The 16,282-nt window shown below is 39.0% G+C and overlaps 1 protein-coding gene across 1 annotated transcript; it reads right to left on the bottom strand.

The window, feature by feature from the left end:
• Positions 1-1,962: 1,962 nt before the first annotated feature.
• On the bottom strand, positions 1,963-14,962 carry LOC119740506. The gene is made up of 7 exons (XM_038215837.1): positions 14,902-14,962; positions 14,097-14,306; positions 9,064-9,174; positions 5,221-5,335; positions 4,616-4,728; positions 3,500-3,739; positions 1,963-2,042 (listed from the first exon to the last, which is right to left on the bottom strand). The coding sequence occupies exons 1-7, from the start codon at positions 14,960-14,962 to the stop codon at positions 1,963-1,965; spliced, it is 930 nt and encodes a 309-aa protein (XP_038071765.1).
• Between the last annotated feature and the right edge of the window lie 1,320 nt (positions 14,963-16,282).

Raw genomic sequence — 16,282 nt, 5'->3', positions numbered from 1 at the left:
CATTTGTAGAGGTGTGTCTGAACAATTACATAGGGGTGTCGATACAAAGGTTTTAGAAGTCGCAACATATAGGGGTGTCGGAACATAGAGTTGTCGGAACATAGGTTGAGCAGTCGAAACACTGGAGTGTCGGAACATAGGTGTGTTTGAGACATAGGTGTGTTACCATAAATTCCAGCAATACAAAATCATTGCTCTTTGACGCGCCCAACGCATAATGTTTACTTACAAATTGTAATTGTAACTAAGCATTAAAACTGTCATCTTGATAAAAAGGCACTTTATAATACAGTTCCGACAATCTAAACAAAGCCGTCTCTATAATAATAAAACAAGCTGTTACATATAAGCCAAGTGTAAAGACGAAATGGCCGTGCTCTTCAAAAAGAATTCTTCTTAATTTTGCAACTTGTGAGGCTACGTTTTATTTAATTAAAAAAGCCACTTTTGGGCGTTCGCAACCCTCTCAAAAGAGGCTTAAATTTTTAGTTGTTTTTTTTTGCGCACAAACTGTCTCCGTCCTGAATGTTTATTGGTTCTCCGTCCTTTCAGCGTTAAATGGATAGAGGGCGGGAACATGTCTACCCATCAACGACTGAATTATTTTCGGGTTGCAAATAATTCGAAACTCACACAGTATGCATATTTTGCCGTTTGCCATACATTTAGTATTTGTTATCAAAGATCGAGGAAAACACTAGGCATCATTATTATTAAAACCCCAAACCATTGCCTGTAATCGCAAATAGTTACGCATGCATGACGCTTTCGATGTTTTGAGAGCTATTTGAGGTTGTATAGCGTCAAGACCAAGTGATACATTGTAATATCTATTATCTTATTTCACTGCATAAATACAAGTAAACATTATGTCTTATACTACTATTACTATAGTTATAATAATTACCGATGGTTCATTTTGGGAGACATCCCAAAGTCTTGCGCACACTTTTTTTGTCCTAAATGTAATGACCCCTTATCCCAGGTTTACCTTATCCTACCACCACGAATGTTTGGAATATTTATGTTTTGGACCACGAGCTAGCCTTTTTGCGACAGTAAAAGTTTGTCTCTATATAGGGGCTGTGACATTAGGGTGACACTGAAATGTCTCCTTGATTCCCGGTGTCTCCCTATTGCATCATTTATGACGACAAAATGTCTCCTTAATGGGTCACTTAACAAGTGTTCATAGTTAATATATATACATTTGTATTATTTTTTTTTATAGGAATAGATATTCTAAATATTACATATATGATTGTTATAATTGTGTAAGCAATAATGATAAACATAAGGCCAAAAATGTATAATCTTATGGTTTCAGCAAAACTTAGGCCTACATAATAATTCAAAGGTGCAAGTAATAAAGGTAATTTACTTTGTATGCCATTGTAATCATTATATTATCAATCATGACAAATTGTTCATACAATGGAATTTGCGTCGGAGTGATGTAAATAGGGTTTTGCCCTTTACCAACGTATAAACACTTTATATACTCAGTGTGTTACCTTCCGAGTGTACGTTAGAAAAAGTCACTTGAGTGGGGCTCGAACCCACGACCTCCTGCTTTCAAGTGCAGACGTCTTACCACTCGACCACTGCGCTTGCGGGATCGGTTGGCTGGTTCGAATCTGATGTATATGTAGCTGCGGGTACCGCAATTAAAATTTTCTTACTGTATTGTCGTGAAATGTAAGGCAAAAAGCTAGCAGGTCATTTTAAACAAGGCTTACATAATAATTCAGCGAAGCGAATAATAGCAATTCTTGATGACGATTTGAAAAGCGATTTTGATGTTAATAAGCCCTATTCGTTTTAAAATATATTTTTGTGAACTTTGCTAGAAATACAACAGATTAAATAACATACCACCAGCATTGAGGGCAAAACCTTAACTTGCTATACGCATAAGCATGATTTGACACGGTTGGTAATCGGCCGTAACTCGATTGAGCCTTATACACATGTGAAGGAGTTGATACCATCGACGCAGTGGTACCCGTTTCGGCATCTGGCTGTATCACACTCATCGTCGTCTGTATCAGGAAAAAACAAAGCGGAATTCTTTTAGAACCATTGCTCATTTGTATAAAAATCAGGTGAACTTAAAACCTTTGCCCTTTTGTGATACAACGTACATGACTGGCGTGAAAACTGAATGAATGCATGGATATAAGGAATATTTTGGTGTACATTTCATCACATTTTGAGCATAAATTGAATGTGGGTTTTGGAAATAATGTGAAGGTATGTAAAAACCCGGCAGAAATGGGCAAATTGACATGGGGTAATTTGCAGCGAATTTAACATGTTATTTGAAGTGTGTGACCCTCCTAATGTTTATAATGTTCTATAAAAGTTTCAAACTGAAATTTCATCGACAAAGTACTTTTTTAAAACACTTTTAGAGAGGCATGTCATTTCGTCTCACAAAGTGACGCTTTGTTCAAGATTTTGTTCTGAGATGACGCGAAATTATTTTCAAAAAACAAAGTGGCGTTTGAAAGAGCAAGGTCTATAGTTAACTAATAAATTATTGCAATAACGCCAAATTGATTTCTTTCCCAAAAGTACCTTATTTTGACATACTTTGTTTTGTGAATTGGAAATCTTTACGACAAAATTAGCACTTTTTTGTATAACAGCTCTTTGGCACAGCAACGGATCACGCCGATGCAAAATGGCCACCACTCACTACACCACTCACTACGGACTCACTACGAGTATTTTCTGAGCACTGATTTGTGTGTTGTTTTGTTAAGAAATTCGAAAAAAAATACATCTACAGTGTGAATTTTTTGTCTGATTGCAGCGAAACAGTTGACCGATTTATTGACCAATTTTCCAAACCATTTCAATTTGATTCTAACACACGTGCAGTACATAAAAATCCAGTGCATTACAGCTGAGTTGTCATGACTCGAGTCAATGATTCGGCTCGAGTCCGACTCGAGTCACAATTTTTTGCGACTCGACTCGACTCCAGTCTCATAACAGGTAACTAAGTCGACTCGACTCGCTTATCGCGCACACATAATACGCCGCATCACGAACTCGCTTCTTAATTGTTAACTGTTACGTAGATCTTTGGTAGAAACGACCGGCAGAAGCTGTTTACTGGGTTCGAAGCAGCATATTTTAAGTCTTTGGATCTTCATAATAAGCTGGTGCCTTGTGTTCCTTCTTCTATTCTGTAATTTATTAGGTGTGTTCAGGTATCAGTGACTCAAATTGACTGAAGCATAAATTTGACTCGACTCGACTCGACCTTTTTGACCTATGACTCGACTAGATTCGAGTCACTTCCTTAAAATGACTCGACTCGACTCGAGTCACAAAAATCACTCGTTACAACTCTGCAGCACAGATAAATCCAGTGACCTCGCTTGCTATAACGTAATATTTCGATAGCGAATAACTTGGGATCTGTAACCCCAAAATGGCGTCGTGAGAGCGTCCTCATTTGCTGAAAATATGGCCTATTGGTACATACCTCTGAAGTACAAACGCAGACTGTTTGACGGTATTGGCGTTTGGCAGTAGCTGTCATACAGCAGATCCACACCAAACACGTTTTCTGAACCGTAATTGGAGCTGTAACCCGCTTTGCACATGCCGTGGCCGAGACTCAGTGACGTGTAACAGTCACAATTGTCGTCGTCAATTTGGAGAGACTTGACGCCGTGCTCCTCGCGATAGTGGAAACAGTCTTGTCTTGCTTTGGGTGCCAGTCCTGAAAAGTTGAAGCCCCAACAATAATAAACTCCAGGGCTTTGTCTTCTCATTTTAGACATATAGGCCTATCATAGAAGGAGTTCAACATAGAGTAAATTGGATAGAACTAAAAGGGTTTAAATATTGTTTTGAGTATTCATGAAGCGACCCCTGACCTGTCGTAACAAAGTTCTCCCTGATCTGAGTGCAAGTCCGTCTACCGCCCTATAAGGTCTTTTTATTGACATAAACTGTGACTCTTTTTGGTGTCACCGAGGAGGCGGGGTGGGCAGAGTGGGGAGTCTAGGAGCAAACCTTTCCGTTTCCGTTGACCTTCGGACTTGGAATGTAGGGGCAGTTAGCTAGCAGTGAATCCTGAATGCGTTAGGATGTTTGCCTTCCCATGTATGCAAATTATAATGCAGGACTTGCAAAGGTCTAATTCCCGCTTCCTGAATTCAAAATCGCAACGATAATGTTTGCACGGAACCAGGCTATTGCAAAATGGCAACAGGGCTACGAATGTGCCATTTCTGTGGTGATGAGCTTCAATTTTCGCTGAGTATCAATAAAGAGAGGGGCACTACTTTTCAGGATTTGTAACCTATGCAGTTGAAATACTTGAAAGTTGCCTTCGTGAAGACCCTGGCGATTTTGCCTACTGGTTGTGGTAAAACTAAAAGTCAGTTTTTTGATAGCCATGTGTTCAAGTGTCATCCATGCACTTATGTGAATATCCTTTCAAATAATATACAATCATGCAGATCAGGCAGAGGTGATCCAATCAATGGCTTTAAGTGGGAGCTAGCTACCGGTCCCCATTTTCTATGGGTGGAGGACCAGTGTAGGTCCCAAATATTTGTGAGATTTATAAATTGTTGAACACAATATTTACCAGCCACAGTAACCGGACACCATTCGTTTCCATCTGTGACCTTGGCTTCCTGGTGATCGTGGAATGCCTGCCACACAGCGTGCGCTACGTCATTACTAGGATTGAACGTCCACCTTGTGGAAAACAAAGTCAGATAGCGCACTGAATATCACAGACGTACAGTTTGCAAATCTAGCACCATTACAGTTAGCCCTCTTGAAATTCGACAGACACAGTCGGGGGCCGCTATTTGGCAGGGGCAAACTTCAATATTAAAGCTTGCAGACCATATCTGAAACGCCGTCCAAATCACGATTTGCATGTCCTCAAATGTTCTTCACTTAGAGCATTTCTAGTATAACGCCTCGATTCAGACAAAAGCTTCAACCTCGTTTTTTTCTGCATAGGCCTATTTCCTTTTTTATTTATTTTGGTAAAATTACTCAAGTACAATGAAGTAAGTTTAGCAATTCAACGAGTAAAATATTCAGATGTCTTTAACTACACGTTGAGATTTTAATACCAATTTAAAGCCGGTGGATGCATGGCCTTTTTCATTTGTTTTTATTTTCTTTTGTATCTATGAATTCCTCTTGCGACGGTTTAAATTTGTTATGGAACCTTACTTGTACACGTTCCCATCTGAATCTTTGCCCAACATCTCTGACGAGGATTCCTGCAGTTCTTGAGGCAGCCGACCGAAACAATAGGGGGCGCTAGAATCACAGTCGCCATATTCGTCTTCAATTGAAATAAAAAACGTGACAGTGAAACGAAGGAGGATGTCGTCGAAACACTTGTCAAAAGTGATTCAAGTTGTTCATATAAGTGATTGTCCTATGAATTAAAGAAATGACTCTGCGCATAAGCTAGGCACGGACATGGACATGGGCAAGGACATGGACATGGACAGCGACCTATATTTGGACATGGACATTGACATGGACATTGACACGGACATGGACATGGTGCAAAACTTTGTCAGTTATAACTTTCGAGTACATGGATTGTAATATTCTGTGTAGGAATGCCACGCTTCGGCTCTTAATTCTGTATCGTCCACCTTCCTCAAGTGCCAGCATGTTCCTGACAGAGTTTGGTCGCCTCCTTGAGGAGATACTTTCCTCATCAGCAGAGTTCATGATCAGGGGTGATTTCAACATACACTTCAACAAGACAGATTCTCGAGAGAGAATTTGCATTCACAAATCTCCTTGAATCATGTTATCTGAAGCAGCATGTCAAGGAGCCTACTCATAATGATCCGTGATCCTGTTTTAGACCTCCTGGTGATCGTTCATATTCTGACATCATTAGAACAACTGATGTTTTTGATCCAACACTGTCAGATCATTCGATGGTAACTGGTGAGATTGATTTCAATAAGCCCTTGAGACACCAGGCACCATGCACCTACCGTAGGATTATAGACATTGATGTAACCCTCTTCATGGCAGTCATCACTACTTCCTTGCTGGCCGATTTATCCAAACGCTGCAAACTCTCTTGGACAAACACGCTCCATCGTAATTGCAGACAATCATTGTTCGCCCTAAAATTCAATGGTTCTCTGATGAAATTCGTATATACAGAAAAGTTGTTGCTGAAGAAACTTGAGAAAAAATGGCGCATGACTAAACTCGCGATAGACAGAGATATATACAAACATCAGCAGAACAAGGTCGTGAGTCAGATCAACAGGGCAAAATGTTGTCGATGACACGAAACATGCGGTTGCCATCACAAGGTGATGGCAACCGCATGTTTCGTGTTCTGGACTATTTTCTATGTTGAAAGTCAGCGACGGTCCTGCCAACGTGTAGTTCTGTACAGGAACCTCCAAATCACTTCAGCCAGTTCTTCCAGCAGAAAATTCTCACTATGCGGCTAAAATATCAAGAAGCCGCAGCTAGTCCGTCGGAGACATCACCGACCACAGTGTTAAACCGACAGCTAGGGCACCTTGATGTGATTTTTTACTTGAAACTGTCATCACCAAAACAGAGTGATCTTGATCCTATCCCGACTAAGCTTCCAGTCATTTCTCCAGTGGTGACATCGATCGTGAACTCATCAATAGTGCACGGTGTTGTCCCGCAAGCTCTCAAAACGGCTACCGTGACACCAGTTCCCAAACTTCGAACAATGAATCCTGATGAAGTCAATGATGCTTTGCAGAATTATAGACCCATCACAGGTTTATCTTTTTGCGCAAAGGTTCTTCAGAAAGTTTTTTTCCGAACAACTTGTACATCACCTCTCTCGTCAGCAATTAAACGAGCAGTGTCAGTCCGCTTATATATAGGAAATGTCATAGGACGGAGACAGCTCTCACTCGCATGCAAACTGACATCTTGATGAGTGTTGACCAGGGGAAAGTCGCCATCTTAGACTTGCTGGATCTGAGTGCAGCCTTTGATGCCATCGACCATCAAATTCTTCTCAAGGTGCTGCAGTCTTATATATCGGTGCATCACCTGACACTCCGCGATGGTTTACGTCCTATCCGTCTAACCAGCATCAGACAGTGAGAGTCCACACCCAAGACTGTACCTGTCAACGTCGGCAGTATCAGAGGAGGTGTCAGGCAGTGTCATTACCATTGAGAATTGTTGCATTGACATCATATCAAAAGGTGGATGACCTCCAATGACCTGGAAATGAATACCAATAAGACACATGTTCTTCTAATTGGAACACCATCGAACTTGAAAAGGTTCCTGCTCTCAACATCACCATCGGGGATGATTGCATCACTGCTTCAACTCAAGCGAAAGACCTTGGAGTCAACATGGACTGTAATATGAACATGCAGACACATAAACGGGAGGTTTCCCGCAAATGTATGTACCACTTGTACAATATAAGCAGGATCAAAGAGTATCTGAGTTATCCTGTTTTTCAACATGTTATTAGTTTGCTTATCATGACAAGAATTGATTACTGTAATGTATTGTTTGCTGGTCTTCCCCAGTCCACCTAAAGAGTCCAAAACTAAGCGGCCAGGATTCTCACAGGTACTAGAAAATTTGATCACATAACTCCGGTGATCATAGAACTTCACTGGCTCCCAGTTAAGTATCGAATTATTTACAAGCTGTGCTTGCTTGTTTATAAATGTAACGGTCAGTGTCCCGATGAATTAATTTGTAGTACCAGATCTGTCTCCCTAAAAAAGACTCGCCTGTCTCAAAATGCAACGAGGTTGCACTGTCCAATGACTAAGTTGTCCATGTGTGGCGACAGAGCATTCTCATTGGTGGCCCTACAGGAGTGACCCTTAGAGAAGTTGAATCTCTCGGTAAATTGAAATCAGGGCTTAAAACTTATCTTTTTAATCAAGCTTTTTTAACTTGAACTTAAATTAACTTAATTGTCCACATTTCTTGTTCTTGCATAAACTGATTTCTAAAGCTGTTTTTATACATGTGTATTCTTTAACTTATTGCTATCTTATATTGTTCGTGGTATACTGTTTTAGCGAACTGTTTGCGTAGACTGGTTTTACATTTTACAAGCCCGGCTCATGCTTCGCGTCGGTGCGGGGGAGGGCGGGGTTCGTGACGTTAGCGATGTGTTCACAGCGCATTGCCCTTATTCACGAGTCGGCCATATTGAATTAAAAATGAGGTAAAATATTAATTTTTGGAATTTGCAAAGAGAAATGAAAACAAGTTAATTCCTAATCAATTACAGTCTGCTTCAGTGAATAATTTTGAATTTGTAACTAAAAATTCCCCAATGTTTAAAGCCAGATTTAAAAAAAAAAAGACAGTAAAAGAAGGTTTCATTGTACCTGTATAAATAGTCTGGAGCCCCATCCCATCGAACAGTTAACACATACTTTCAGGGAACTCGACAAAAATGGCCAACTTGTGAATTAGGCCCATTGTTGGCGACGTGGATTTTGCTTCGCATTTGCTTCCGCGTGGAGTATGAACCGGACTTAAATCTTTTTAAGTATACACTTCATTGTATTTTTATCCTGTGTCTTTTTATAGAAAGCGTCTTGGAGCATGATTTCCTTCATGGACGGGCGCTATATAAATGGTTAACTTATTAGTATTATCATTATTATAGACATATGGACATGGTAATGGAAATGGACAGCGACCTGGACGTAAACAGGAACATGGACATCGACATGCATGTGCATGGACATGGATGTGGACATGGGCCCGGACATGGAAATGGGCATGGACTTCGTCATGGGCATGAAAATGGACATAGCGTTGAAATAGACATGGGCATAGACATGGGCATGGACATGGGCATGGGCATGAAGATGGACATAGAAATGCAGATGGACATGGACATGGAGATGGACAAAGAGTAGGATTTGGACATGGACATGGACATGGTCATTTATGGTCATGGTCATGGACATGGACATGGATATGAACAAAGACAGGCGGACCGACACGGACAAAGACATGGATACAATAACTGAAGTTTATTGAAGGTTTTACCTTGCAATACATCATTGACAACGTCCGTACTCGGCCAAATGGTACCAGTCCACCACCAGAATAATCTCCAACGTGCTCCATTCTCGTTGATCACAGGGTAATCCGAAAATGCTACCAAGATAATAAAAAAAAATTAAGGTCAAGCATCTTTTAGATTTTAAAGATACTTCAAAACACTCTTTTGTTACCCACTCTTTTTCATGTTTATTGTTTGTGCCAAATTCAGGCATAGTATGAAAACCTTTTATCAAGTGTAAATTGTAGAAAATGACTTACAGAGTTAAATTCTAAATACGGGACAGGTGCACACTTCACTCTCTTGTTTTCAAAACATGTCTTGGAAAAAGTACTCATGCATATTGTGAATATATAAATCTCACTTCTTTACAATGTATTCTTTTTGACACTATAGAGTTTTCGTAATATGCAAACATTATACTAATGTACAGATTAGACAAGTGTTCCAATACTTGACACATCTTTACATGCAGTGGTTAAAACAAATCATCGGGCGGCAAACGAGTCTTTACTGTTTAAGTATGAAAACAAAACATTTTGTGTGCAATCCAAGAAGAAGAAAACATCTGGCCAGATTTGACACGGAATCTGGGTTCCTGTTGGCTTTAACAGTACTTTTCATAGGCCATAAGCCTTGGGGTTTGGTCGGTATCAAATGAGGGGAATAATCAATTTTATCGACAGAACGATAAAATATTTTACACGCAGCACGAATGGGTTTTAAGTCTAAGGGATGGATTAGAGCTCATAAATAATGCATTAATGAGCGGATTGGCTAACCCAGCAGCAACGTGGTTAGACAGAAGCAAGGTGTGGGCTGTTGTCACATGGAGAGGTCTACTTCGTTGCAGCAACTGAATGTGGAGACATCGTTATCGCTATTTTCATGTTCAGCTTCGATTTTATACGTTGAATTTCATTCAAAGTTTTTGTTAGTCTCGTGGATCTTCAAATTTCACAAGGTAGTTTCGTTGGCTGGGTTTTGATCTCCACGAGTAATTTTGGTGGCAGCTTTGTGGGTGCTATCACCTTTTTTTAAAACAAAAATGGCGGCCAAGCCATGCTTGTTACCACATATAATTAATCCAGTTACAAGTATATTGCGGCTATTTTGAGAAAGAAAAAAAAGTGATAACACCCAAAAAAAGGCAAACGCTCACACACATTTTGCAACTCTAGATGTGCAAACCTTGCCGAAAATTGCTATGAGCATTGCTCCTTTCGATCATTATTTTGATACCGGTTGCCCAATTTTGGACCGAAGCTGATAGCCTATCAGGGTCTTAAAAAATTACACTGCTTTTGATCATTTTCCGGATCATTTTACCCGGTAAACTTGGGAAAATTTCCACCCAGAAGTGCCTGGAAAGAATTAGGCAAATTGGAAACCCGTATCGTATGCCATTTGGACTCCTAAAAATATCTTGTTTCTGTAACCCGTGGACTCATTTCGTGGAGGAGTCCACATTTCACTTTACACTGGGTCAAATATGGCCTTCTTTTTTTGGTCTTCCTTTTTTGTGAATTACGTTTGTAAGGTCATAGATTATTCACAACTTTTTAAAAAAAAAGTGTGTGACGTCACCTTGACGTCATCGACTATATGCATCTATTTATAAACACATGTCAGGGAATGTCGGATTGTTATGAAACTGTTTTGGCAGGTAGATATTGATAATACTATTCAGAATCTGAAGTGACGTCAGGATGACGTCATCAACTGATCTATTTTATTAATTCTAAAAACAAATGATTCAAGGTTTGATCTAATTGCAAACTTAGACATGAAATGCATTCAGATGGCCTTCATACAAGGTACACACTAAGACCCTAATCTAAAGTTGGCCTTAAATAAGTGACACCACAATGACGTTAACATGGGTCATGTGACGTTATCTTAAGTATGCATAATTTAAAGTTGTATATCTAGAGATCTGCAAAGCGAATTGGGTTGAAACTTTGACAATACATAGTGAGGTATGTGTTATATATGAAAATTGAAATGACGTCATGATGACGTCATCGTGTGAATTTTTATTGCTTTCTATTTTTTTATGAACAAAAGATGCTAAATTCCAATTTGTTGTAAGAGGTAAGGTCAATTTGAAAAATTACTTTGAAATAATAGCTTTACAAAGGTACTAATAAAGTAGCGTAATCAGAGTCTCGGGCAATGTTTTTGATTCCCAAGCACAAGGCCATTTGACCTTTACTTCTGGTGTTACCGGAAGTGCAATGAGAATTGAATGTTACTTAAGAACGGGAAAATTTTACAACAGTTATATGCAAATAATCAGTGCGGAATGTCAAACGCGAAAATTTGCATGATGATGTCATTACCCGAAATGGATCCCTCCAGCGGCACGCCAAAGAGAGTAAAAACTATTGAATTTAAAACAATTCATCTCAATTTTACCAAATTGCCTCTGCGTGGTTTCACATTCATGACGTCATCAGACCGGAAGTTATAGTACGGAGAATTTGAAAATATTTTCTTTTAAATTCAATTCAGTCATTTGACCCGTGTCCAATGACTATGCTCGTAATGCACACAAAAAATCCATGTTCGGTACAATGTTGACATTGGGCTTCCAATTGCTGTATGTGACGTCATCAAACCAGAAGTTTGGAGTTATCAATACATGGGCCTACACTTATATATTCATTGCCATTTTTTTATATGCTCGAAAGTTCTTTGCACGTCGTGATGAATACTTATCCTGTATTCCGTTTGCACGTTTTAACTGATGACGTCATTAAACCGGAAATACGTGTACGCGTAAAGAAAATGTACACTATAATTTATTTACCTGAAAAGAACGCTTTGGATCAAGTTAAAAACAAAAGATTCCACTAGAAAAGGATGAATTTTGTGATTCTATTTTTCTGTTCTGACATAAAAATATTCACACATAAAAATGGGCAATGTCCCACGAAATAGTTGCCTCCCAATCACTCAGCGTTTGTAATGTAACAAACGCGAATCTCTATTTTTTTTTAAATTGATTCGTTTAAGTTTTCCATCTAATTTGCATATCTTACGAACAGAAGATGCTACGTTTCCAATTCTTTTAGTAAGACGTTAGGAAAGTCATAGATATATGTCAACATAAAGTATATCTGTAGATGTTGGAATGCATGAACGCTACAAGGTCTATAACAACAGTTTTCTTGGTTGATTTTGACACAATTATACTAGGTGCTTGATCCAAAACGTATTTTTTTTCAGGGTTATAAATTAAAGTGTACACAATTTTGGCAGAATTAGTGATAATTCCTAAATATCTCCACACGTGATAATGTTTTTACTTTTAACTAAAAAATAAGGAATGGATCTGCGGTTGAATGTTGCAACCCCCGCCCCTCCCCCTCCCACTTCCCCACTTTGGCCCGAAAAAAAAACATCTGAATGACGGCAGCATTCATCTTAAAATTGTCTCACGACAATCAACATGTTACAAAACATTGTTGTATAAACAATTCAGAGGTCAAGGGTTTGGGGGATATGATGATTTCTACTTATTCCTTTCAAATGCTTTCACTTGACGCACAATACTTGTACTTATTTCCACATTATGCATCAAATATCTCCACATACGGCACCCGAGGTCCCAAATAGGTGATGCTACAACTGCTTTTTTTTGGGGGGGGGGATTAAAAGTGGTTTGTTTTTTTGTAAATTTGTCCCCACATTTTTATTCAAGTTAATATACACTGAATTTGGATTGAATTGAGTACAGATGTTATAATTGTTGCTACCTTGGATTTGCTAATGCAAAACAGCCATAAAGTGCCAAAAATGAGAAATATTTTGGAGAAATGTTGAACATTTAAAATGGAAATGGTAATATTGGATCCCCATAATGCATTGCAGTGACCATGCTAAGAGAGGGGGATTGCCCCGGTGTTTCTGGCAGTGGCTGCAATATGCGCCGCACCTTGTGAACCCTTATAAGGTGCTACATAATTAATGGGTCTCATATTTTTCATAAACTTCATATACCTCTCTTTTTTTTAACCAGCGTTACCAGCGGCTTGATTACGGAATTGTTGGTATAGATAAGTGCGCTATATTGGACTCCGGTATTATTATTATTATTATCTTCGATAAAGATTATGTTTAAATATAACTTGAAACTCTCCTATCCGGTTTTTTGGGGGGTGACAGTAGCAACTCAAAAAACTTAAAATCCAGGTAAAAATGATGGCTGCGGCCGAAAATATTGCCAAAATACAGCCCTGTAAAAAGGACTTGAAGGGGACGTCACGTGTTACATCAGTGAACCTTATTTTTGAGATGCAACATAATTTATGACATTGGTGACAATTTGTGTACATCTTATAACAATTTTCATATGCTGAAAATATCATTTCATATATACAATTGTTCATAGTTTAATATAATTAGTTTTTTGATTGTCACACTTTCGCTCCATTTTCGAGGGCCGGATTACATTTTACAAAATTTGATATGAAAGTACATGAATTTTAATTCCAAAAAATGTGTTACAAACTCAAGAACTCGTGAAGCAATAATTTGCATGCAGTTATAGGTTAATTAGAAAAGTTGATTGCGAAGGCCCTTTTCGTAATCAACAACAGCCAACTTTGAAACTGTGTTCCAACTTCATGGAAAGACCCGTACATTCTGAGAACATTTGCGTCACAAAATGCTTGCAAAAAAATGAATATGTATCTTTCGCAAATGATGTTTCGGCAAAAGTATTCCGCCTCGGGTGGACTTAGTGTTCCGTTTTATTTCTCGTGACATGTCATACATTATTTGAATGATTATATTCAAACCAGCCGGCCGACCCAGGCAAGCTGCAGATGGATGAGTGAGTTAAGTAACTTCCAGGTTGCAGGTTCGAATCCCAACCGAGCAAGCTTGCGAATTGCTTTGGCAAACCCGTGCTTAATTATTGATCGAAGACGTTGGGATAAAATTGGCCGCTCAAAATTGACTTTTTCGCCATTAAACACTAGAAAGGTGGTATATTCATCAAGTAACTTACCAGTGCAGTTCAGAAATGTTCCAATCTCCATTGGATCGCTGCTCCGCAAGAAGGTGTCATAGTAAGTCACATTGAAGGGTCTGCTGGGTGCTCGAGTGTTGAGTGAACCCACGTGTACCTCCTTGCACTGACAGGGGTTCTTTACGGGGATCACCCAGCGGTATCTACCGCTGAAGGGGTCTGGCTCCTGACCCATGTAGCAGGACATCGCTATGTCAAAAACAAACATTACAATTACATTTGTTATAAAAAAAAATGAGCTATAATATCTTAGATGCTGGGTGTAGTTATACGGAACTTTGTTCTGTTTCCGGGTAATGACCATGCAACTCTCATCATGGTCGCATGCGTCTGCTCTTCTGTGTCTACATAATTATTGGTATAATCAGCATTTTAAATCAAAACAACGGTAAAATTCATTAGAAGATTACTGCGTCAGCTTTCTATGGAGGCCGTGACATTATACATTTCTTTTAAAAATCGACTGGCGAAATCAACAATTATGAATGAGTTTTGTGGTTAACATAATTATCGAAGAATTCGGCGTCTCCTCTTTATCCAAAGTTCCTCCTTGAGTGACTTAAGTCCGCTTCGTTTCTCTGCAAACTACATAGAATCAGTCCTGTTCCCAAAATGTATGGCAAGTTACTCCGAATTTTAACTTTACTTTGATAGAACGCCGATAATCGATGCATGTTTACATTTTAATCATGGTAGTTTTCATCTCCGTTTAGAAAGTGGACAAGTGTCGCGGATCGAATAATTCGTTATGCGTTACGATGCGTAATCATCCTCTATTTCTTACCTGTTGTTCTTTCGAAGAGCAGGGCAGCATACATCAATAAAACCAGAACTCCAAATGTCATGTTCAGCATTTTGGTCCTGGTGCATGTATTTTCGATACACACAAGGATCGGACTCGAGAATAATTATTTGTTGGATCTAAATCTCTGGCTGAATCTGGCACAGGCGACTATCCGACCGTTTGTACTGTTCATTTGGCACCAAAAAGGACGTCAAAAAAATCATTAAGACTGTTTAATGCACACCATTAATTACTGCTCTCAACTGCGTGAACTTTTTACGACCAAGATCTGTGCATCGGACTGATTAAGGCCTAGGTGTGGAAGGCTATTTGTGTCTTTGAGGTAAAATTTTATCCACGAGGGCATATGATTCTATTAAGTGAAGGTAATGAATCGTTATCAGAATTTGCCGATTGCCATGACGTCGAAGCACGCCGCAAACCAGTGTGAAATTGCCTCACGCGATGCTGGCAATATCCAATTTGATTTTTTTTGACAGTTGAGCCGTTGTGCCCACTTGTCTTGCATTGTGGTCTACCCTCGCAACAAGTCTATTTTATGCACTCGACCTTGGTATCTAGGTAATATCACAATTCCAAAGTGTATTGAAGCTCAACAAAAAAGTCATATAGTGTAAAATTGGCCATTGTCACTTGTAGGCAGGCCAATTCATGGTCTTAATATTCTCAACGAATATGAAATCGACGACGCCTCTGCAGCCGCCTTTTTTTTGTCATGGAGAAATTGACGGCACACAATGAGCACATTTGTACGCGTGCAATTAATACCCCTTCTGGGCGCGAGCCTAAAAAGCATTTTTCACAAAACAATAGTTTGATACACCGTCAGGAAAACAAACTAGAATAAAACGTGCACATAACTATATACCTTTAAAACTTTTTTACAATATGCTTTCGTATTTCCAGAGTAAAAAAAAGGAATCCCACAAATGGGAAACAGACACGTAAGAGTATATTGGAAAAAAATCTTTCAATCGAGTAGATTGTCTCTTCACTTTAATTTCCACTGGACTAAGAGAGGGAGCTTGTACAAAACCATGTCTAATAGACTTTCTCCTGTTGTTCCTTATTATTTGCCCTTTAAGGTATATGAATATGAACAATGGTTTATTAAAAAAACTCTTTCATTAATTGTGATAGATTATATGTGTTTTCCCGGCCATTTTAAAACATTTTTCGTTCGAATTCACCGATTCTTACATTCAAATTCGTCCAGCAACATTGATTTAGTGCACTTTCAATGTTTAATTTCGTGTTTTGTCAGACAATTTCAAATTTAGTGCAAACAAATTCAAACAATGAGCACACGTTTTCGACCCGGAGTATTCGATTTCGTCCCGTCTACGCCGAATTGCGTTAT

Source organism: Patiria miniata, unplaced genomic scaffold, assembly GCF_015706575.1.
Source record: "Patiria miniata isolate m_02_andy unplaced genomic scaffold, ASM1570657v1 HiC_scaffold_10, whole genome shotgun sequence".
In the NCBI taxonomy this organism is placed as follows: Eukaryota; Metazoa; Echinodermata; class Asteroidea; order Valvatida; family Asterinidae; genus Patiria; species Patiria miniata.
The sequence above is the reverse complement of the archived record's forward strand: the minus strand, read 5'-3'. Positions and strand labels throughout refer to the sequence as shown.

Bases quoted from the DNA above. Each gene is read 5' to 3' on its own strand.
- LOC119740506 (XM_038215837.1), bottom strand. From the start codon at position 14,962: ATGACATTTGGAGTTCTGGTTTTATTGATGTATGCTGCCCTGCTCTTC. The intron at 9,175-14,096 runs GTAAGTTACTTG...TTATCTTGGTAG, and splicing joins AACATTTCTGAACTGCACTG to CATTTTCGGATTACCCTGTG. The intron at 5,336-9,063 runs GTAAAACCTTCA...TTTCAATTGAAG, and splicing joins TGTCAATGATGTATTGCAAG to ACGAATATGGCGACTGTGAT.